Raw genomic sequence first — 7,408 nt, 5'->3', positions numbered from 1 at the left:
ATAATTACTAATTTCCTTATTTATCCGTTGATTTGTGGTTAAGATTGGTTCTCACAGTTACCACAAACAACTCAGTTCTCACTTGAATAGGCCCCTATATATATATATATATGTGTGTGTGTGTGTGTGTGTGAAGCTCTTATTCTTTTCGCTATGTTCTTGAGACCTTTTTTACAAAAGAAGATTCCCTGATTAATTGGAGAGAGATTTAAAAGGTTATACATATTATAACATGATCATAGAGTCATTCTTAGGGGCACTGTCTAGCCTCCATTTCTGGAGGCGTGAAAAATCCTACGTCAATTAGACACACATGTATGTACATATATAGGAACCTCTTTTCTCTCAATAATAAAACGAAGTTTTGATTAAATGTCATTGTAGCTTGTGGGCAAAATCACAGCACCGAAGACACTCGCTGGATGGAAGAATTGTACTAGCAAAGAGTATTGGATATATTTATCGTCAGTGAAAGGACTCACTATTGTTGGACCTGGGCAATTTGATGGCCAGGGCTCGCTCTGGTGGGGAAATGACGAGGTTAAGTTTTTGTTCGAGCTTGACTAGTTGAATACATATAAATACATAAAAAGCATCGGACTCATTGATCCTTTTTTGCAGGCATCAACAAAAACTTGCAATCGTCCCTCGGTAAGATGTGTGGTTTTTATGTTAAAGCATTCGAACAGTCGACATGTGTTCAGAAAACTAACGTGTAAACATGAATCATTTAGGCTTTACATTTTCATGACTGCAATGGCCTTCGGCTGAAAGGTACAACACACATTAACAGCCCGAAGCTGCATATAAGCATTAACGGTTGCAAAGATGTGGATATCAGAGGTGTTCGGATTTTAGCGCCAAAAGACAGTCCCAATACCGATGGGATCGACATCAGTGATTCAACCCATGTTAATATCCATCACTCCAATATTCAGACCGGTATGATACATATTAATGTTGAAGTCCCACATCCACTAGATAAAGACCGTAAAAATATCTTTTTTATATTGTTTCTAATCGATCATTTTGATTTATACTTTAATAGGTGATGATTGTGTGGCTATTAATGGTGGTGTCTATGATGTGAATGTAACCAGGGTATTCTGTGGACCTGGTCATGGCATAAGGTAGTGTGTGTGTATATATATATATATATATTTGATGTTTTTTAGATCTCTTTTAATTTTACAAAATTTCCTTCACTTCATGTATGCATTCTTTTTCGCAGTATTGGAAGCCTCGGGGAACATGGCAGTCACGACACAGTTGAGAAAGTACGAGTAGAAAATTGTAATATCTCTGGAACACAGAACGGGTTACGTATCAAGACAGTACCGGTAAACTTATATATAACTTGAGGACAATTTTTAACGTTTGAACTTTTTCTATATCGTTAGATGTTTATCCGTTTCATGTACTCTAATTGTAGTATGGAACCGGGTACGCAAGGGGGATAGTGTTTCGGAAAATTCATCTGGTAAATGTTGAGAATCCTATCATAATTGATCAACATTACTGCGCTAACACTGAAAATGCTATTTGCCCTTCACCAGTAAGTCTTGTAACAGCAATTGTTCCTTTAGATATATATATATATATATATATATATATTCTTTGATTAGTAGTAGTAAAATTGTTCGAGTTCAATTAATTTGTGTTATTTTAGCCGTCAGCACCAGCAGTACAAGTGAGCGATGTGAGGTATGAGAATATATACGGGTCTTCAGCAACAACGCAGGCGATTACTTTCAGTTGTAGCGGGAAGTATAAATGTACCGGAATCCAAACAAACGGAGTTAGAATCACTGGACACAACGATTTTGCTTTTTGCAAAAACGCTCAAGGAAGATTTATTGACACTACTCCTCATGTTACTTGTGATTAGAAAGATATGATGGTGATTTGCCCTCACCCCACCCCACGTTGGGATATATAATGTTACAGAATATATTTGATTCAATAAAGCAAATTACTTTAAGCACTTCTTATGTGTAGGTGAGTAAGTTTGATGATATATATGATGGTGAAAATACTGGTAAATTACACAGAAATTGGGACTTAAAAGATGATGTATATGACGATGATATATAAAAGTTCATGAAAGTGACTTAAAAATGAAGATAAATTTGAAAATAAAGGTAGATGAATGTTGTTGAAGGTAGTTGGATCTGGTTGGAGGGACCTTCAACGTTATTGATTTTGCTACTGTATTGGGTATAATCAGTTGGGTAATTAATTCCGGTGATTACCTAGGGATTACGGATGGGACCTTCAACTTTATTGATTTTGCTATGACCCGTATTTTATGGATGATCCTTCGGTAATTAGCGACGAAAAATATAAAGGTACAAGAAGTTCAATAATATTTTACGGTTTCACGAAAATATTCTTGGTTTTGAGAAAATGACAAAACAAACCTTTTAGTTTGGTTTTGTCAATTTTTACCCCCAATTAGTTTCCTTATTTTTCAAGGTTATTACACAAATATGTTTGAGTATCAATGTATGTTTGTGTATATATTTTGTATATAACATTTGTTTTCGTAAAACCAGAAAATAACATTAAACCTTTACAGTAAAATATTATAAGTGTACAAAAAATTCAATGATATTTTGAGGTTTCACGGTGTCATGAAAATATATTAGTCTCACATGATCCCAAACCTACATTAATTTTTTTAATGATATAATGAATGTTAAAATCTTAAAATAAAATAAAAAAACATAATTTCACTTATATTATGTTTATTTAAAAAGATGTTTATTTATCTACTAAAATAAAATAAAAAAAACATAATTTCACTTATTTTTTTAATAAGTGAAATTTTTAATTTCACTTATTTTAACATATATATATATATATATATATATATTCGAAGATTAAATTGTATGAATTGAATATTTTAAATTGTATGAATCCATATTTTAAATCGTATGAATTGGTTACTTTTGTTCACAGATTTGGTTTGTTATATATTATTATTTTCAGATTTTTTAAAAATAAATACAGAATTTATGTATTTTTTAAAAATTTATTTTTTAATTTTTTACAAATTAGCGACGGATTAGCGAGAGAAAATCCATCGCTGAAAGTGCTTGAATTTCCCTCGCAAATCCGTCGCTGAAAGTGCCCTCGCAAATCGTCGCTGATCCGTCGCTAAATACTTCCCTTGCTGATTCGTCGCTGAAAGTGTCTGTCGCAAATCCGTCGCTGATTTCCGTCGCTGATAGCATTACCTACGACTGTTTGACCGACGGAGTATCACCGACGGATCAACGACGGAAACCCCTTTCACCGACGGATCAGCGAGGGAATATTCATTAAACAACTTATGTTAAGCCCATTATTATCTTGATTTAGTTATATAAAAAATAGTAAGAACATCAAACACACACACACACATATATATATATATATGTATGTATGTATATGTATATATATGTATGTATGTATATATATGTGTATTGTATATATATATAGATATATATATATATATATGATCAAACACAGACCATTAAATATGTATCTATGTATGAACCTCTCTTCAACTCTTTAGAGAGAGATTCAGTTAATTGGGTTCCACATATCAAATGTTGATTACTTATAAATGTGTCTGTAGCTTTTGGGAAACATCAGTGCACCGAAGACACTCGCAGGATGGAAGGATTGCATCAGCAGTGTCTTCTGGATACATTTTTCAATGGTGAAAGGACTAACAATCCATGGACCTGGGCAAATTGATGGCCAGGGTTCGCTCTGGTGGGGAAAGGCGAAGGTTACTACACGTTTCTGAATCGAACTACACTACAATTTCAAACAGCATAAATAAGCCTCCGACTCATTGTTCTCTTTTTGCAGGCATTAATCAACACTTGCGATAGCCCGACGGTAATTAAGATGTCTGGTTTTTATGATAAGGGATCGATCACAACGCATATATATATATATCGACTCTTAGAAATCTTAACTTGAATCAGGCTTTACATTTCAATGCCTGCAATGGCCTTCGGCTGAGAGGTACGTCACATGTTAACAGCCCTAGGCTACATATCAGCATTCACGGTTGTCAAGACGTAGATATCGGAAATGTTCTAATCTTAGCACCCGGAAACAGCCCCAACACCGATGGGATCGACATCGGTCATTCATCCCATGTTAATTAATATCCACGACTCTAATATTCAAACCTGTATAGTCCTACATTGGGTAGATACAGACACCAACTAATATATATTTATATATAGGTTTGATACACAATTAAACAGTGTGGCTGTTAATGGTGGCGTCTATGATGCAAATGTAACGCGGGTGTTCTGTGGACCTGGTCATGGCATTGGCATAAGGTATTATACCAAATTATTGATGCTTTTTAGATCTCTTTTAGTTATACAAAATTTCCTTCACTCCATGAGAATGTGTTCTCTTTGGCAGTATCGGAAGCCTCGGTGAAAACCGCGGTCGCGATATTGTCGAAAAAGTACGAGTAGAAGATTGTAACATCACAGGAACAACAAACGGGTTACGTATCAAGACAGTACCAGTAAACCTACGACAACTTAATATCTGACCTAATTTCTCTGTAACACTTAGAAGATGTGGCTTGTTTGACCATTTTTATCTGTGTTTTGTATTGCAGTATGGAAGAGGGTACGCTAGAGGGATCATATTCCGAAATATTAATCTCATAAATGTTAAAAGACCTATCATAATTGATCAACATTACTGCAGTAATAGTAATTCTGAATATGCTGCTTGTCGTTCACCGGTAAGTCTTGTAACAACATTTGTTCCTTTGTATGTATATATTTTAGTAGTATTAATCGAGTTTGATTGTGTTATTTTAGCCTTCGGCACCAGCAATACAAGTGAGCGATGTGAGGTATGAGAACATATACGGGTCTTCAGCAACACAGCGGGCGATTATTTTTAGTTGCAGTAAGAAATATAAGTGTATCGGAATCCAAACAAACAGAGTTGTAATCACTGGAAACAACGTTTTTGTCGTGTGCAAAAATGTTGAAGGAAATTTTGTTGATACCACCACTCCAGATACATGCAGGTAGATCAATTAGCTTGTAACTGACCCTTCACCCGAAACTCAGGACATATATAGGGTTGGTTTTCGGTAGAATTGATGTTAAGTGATGTTAGTTTATTTTTATACAAACATATGTTAACATCTTCACGTTAACATTTTTAATAATGTTTTACCATTCTTCCCAATTTTTTATTTTCTATTGCATCCTAATTCATTCTCTCTTTCTCTCTCAGTTGGTTCCCGTCCTCCTGCAGTTACGGGCCGGATTGGGCCCATTTGGCCATCTCTACCCATTAGTCATGGTTGATATCTTGGTACATCAAAATATTCTTGTTACCTTGAAAATGTTGTTTTTTCTATTCATAATTTCTTTTTCATCATCAATGATTTGATATAGCTTATCCATACTCCTTTCTTACAAGTATATCACACATTCAACTACTTTTCAATTTGCGTATATATGTTCACCTTTACGAAACACATATACGAAGTAGCTATATAGAGATGGAGAAAGAGATCAAAAATATATATATGAAAATGCTACATGATGGTGTAATTGTATAATATACATATTAATATTAATAAAGACTCAATAATCATACTAAATCCAACAAATAAAAGGATATCGGGTTCATCGTGTTTGGTTGGATTCAAATAACCATAACCCAATTCCAACTCAATACCTACGTTTTGAAGATTTTACAACTCGTTGAGTTGCTTCGGATTGGGATAGGAATGATGGAGAATCACTTAGAAGAAGAAAATACATGGCGGTGTTGTATGTTAGGGAAATCGCAGCATCTCAAAGAGGAATATCCAAGCCTTTTCCAATCTCCACTCCAATCATCTCAAGTATGCCTTTGTTCAAGATCTGCTCAAAACACACCATAATCCATATATATATATGAAGCAACAATCGTTAGTTTCAAATCCAAATACCAGTTTCTGAATAAAGATTGTGTACCAGTTCCACGATAAAAGTGCCAATTAGACCAATCATGCAAGCTCTAGAGTTCCATATCTCAGCAGTTCTTGTGAAACCCAGAAAAGGGGCTTGAAATTTAGGCTCTGCTTTTGGGATTTCCACCTGATGAATATACATCCATTTCATGTTTCTGTGGATATATGAGAGTATTTGCCTCAAGGGAAAAAGAACATGTATACTGTATACATACCCCAGCAGGAAGCTTGGCAGCTTGAATCTTGAAGGAGACGACTCTTTTCCTGGAGATTTGGTTGGGTTTAATCAAATGGACGCCGGAATATCGTTGATTCAAAGGTTGTAGGAAACATGATGATGAGATTGCAGCCATTGTTGCTTGTTTTAGTTTCGTTTCAGAAGCCTTGGATGGGTATAACGTCTGTGGCCTTATCCACTCTTGGTTGCAGCAAACTTCTCCACCGTTCATTCATCACTTGGTAGGAACATGATGACGTCAAAAAGGAAAATTATAAACTATTTTTAAATGAGGGAGCAACAATTTTTAAAACTTTGATGGTTTATTAGTTAAAAAAATTAAAGTTTATTAGTTTTTTATTTAAAAAAAGGTTTAGGAACTAAATCATTTTAAATGAAAAGGTTTAATGATTTTTTTATTTAAAAAACTAAAAAACTAAACCATTTAAAATGAATCTAATGAAATTTTAAACTTTACATGTTGTGGCTTAAGGCTTGTGTCTGACGTCATGTTAAGTCTGTGGCACGTCATGATCTAATACACGGTTTTTGTAACTCAATATTTTATTGTTTTTACTTTTTCAATGTGTTATTTGTTACTTTCCAATGTATAATTTAATTAAATTATTTAATATCATTGACTCATTGAGTAATAGTAGAAAATATGTTTATATGCATAATAATTTATACGATATAAAGATTTGCTGCCATAAGGCATGCCTTAAAAAACATCGTGACCTCACCGTGACTCCTAAAACTTAAAATTTGACCTTGTCGTCGTACCACACCTCACGTATGGTTTCTAGTTTCTACATTGTTCCCTCCACCAGTTTGATGTCTTTGTGATTGAATAGCAATAAACTCATACAAAGGTTCAAAGCATAGAAAGTATGCTAAGAAAACTGGTGTGTTTTTTTATGGGATGTTTTGCATAAATATTAAATTATTTTTTAATTTTTTATTTTAAGATATGATATTTCAAACATTTAAGTAGTTGAGTAATCGATTAAACATTATATGGTTACTATACTAACACGATAAGTAATATGACATACAAACTTGGTACAATTTGTTGAAGTGACCAATGATGTATACTTTTAATTTAAAATTAGTTTTCATATATTTTTTTACTAAAGTTTTATGATAAAAACAAAACCTAATCCATCGTTCTACAGTCAATTACTTTGAAA

General features: G+C 33.8%; 2 protein-coding genes across 2 annotated transcripts in view; one reads left to right on the top strand and one right to left on the bottom strand.

Annotated features, from left to right (window-relative positions):
- Positions 1–5,066, top strand: part of LOC112521701 (polygalacturonase-like) — a 7,332-nt gene extending 2,266 nt beyond the window's left edge. Inside the window, exons 2-10 of the mRNA XM_025130695.1 lie at positions 735–942; positions 1,049–1,130; positions 1,232–1,340; positions 1,433–1,555; positions 1,670–1,704; positions 4,248–4,346; positions 4,435–4,543; positions 4,640–4,768; positions 4,848–5,066. Coding sequence (XP_024986463.1) covers positions 735–942; positions 1,049–1,130; positions 1,232–1,340; positions 1,433–1,555; positions 1,670–1,704; positions 4,248–4,346; positions 4,435–4,543; positions 4,640–4,768; positions 4,848–5,066 — 1,113 coding nt within the window. The remainder of the gene's footprint in view (positions 1–734; positions 943–1,048; positions 1,131–1,231; positions 1,341–1,432; positions 1,556–1,669; positions 1,705–4,247; positions 4,347–4,434; positions 4,544–4,639; positions 4,769–4,847) is intronic.
- Positions 5,067–5,546: 480 nt separating this feature from the next.
- On the bottom strand, positions 5,547–6,449 carry LOC112521625 (light-harvesting complex-like protein OHP1, chloroplastic). The gene is made up of 3 exons (XM_025130594.1): positions 6,217–6,449; positions 6,006–6,128; positions 5,547–5,912 (listed from the first exon to the last, which is right to left on the bottom strand). The coding sequence occupies exons 1-3, from the start codon at positions 6,352–6,354 to the stop codon at positions 5,844–5,846; spliced, it is 330 nt and encodes a 109-aa protein (XP_024986362.1). The 5' UTR covers positions 6,355–6,449; the 3' UTR covers positions 5,547–5,843.
- Positions 6,450–7,408: the final 959 nt, after the last annotated feature.

The sequence above is a fragment of the Cynara cardunculus genome, assembly GCF_001531365.2.
Source record: "Cynara cardunculus var. scolymus isolate 2C chromosome LG 11, CcrdV1, whole genome shotgun sequence".
Classification (NCBI taxonomy): Eukaryota; Viridiplantae; Streptophyta; class Magnoliopsida; order Asterales; family Asteraceae; genus Cynara; species Cynara cardunculus.
This window is presented reverse-complemented; position numbering and strand designations above follow the sequence as displayed.

Excerpts from the sequence above, each read along its gene's own strand:
- LOC112521625 (XM_025130594.1), bottom strand. The coding sequence starts at position 6,354 with ATGGCTGCAATCTCATCATCATGTTTCCTACAACCTTTGAATCAACGA. Across the intron at positions 6,129-6,216 it reads CTGCCAAGCTTCCTGCTGGG|GTGGAAATCCCAAAAGCAGA; the intron begins GTATGTATACAG and ends TATATTCATCAG. Across the intron at positions 5,913-6,005 it reads GCACTTTTATCGTGGAACTG|ATCTTGAACAAAGGCATACT; the intron begins GTACACAATCTT and ends TGTTTTGAGCAG.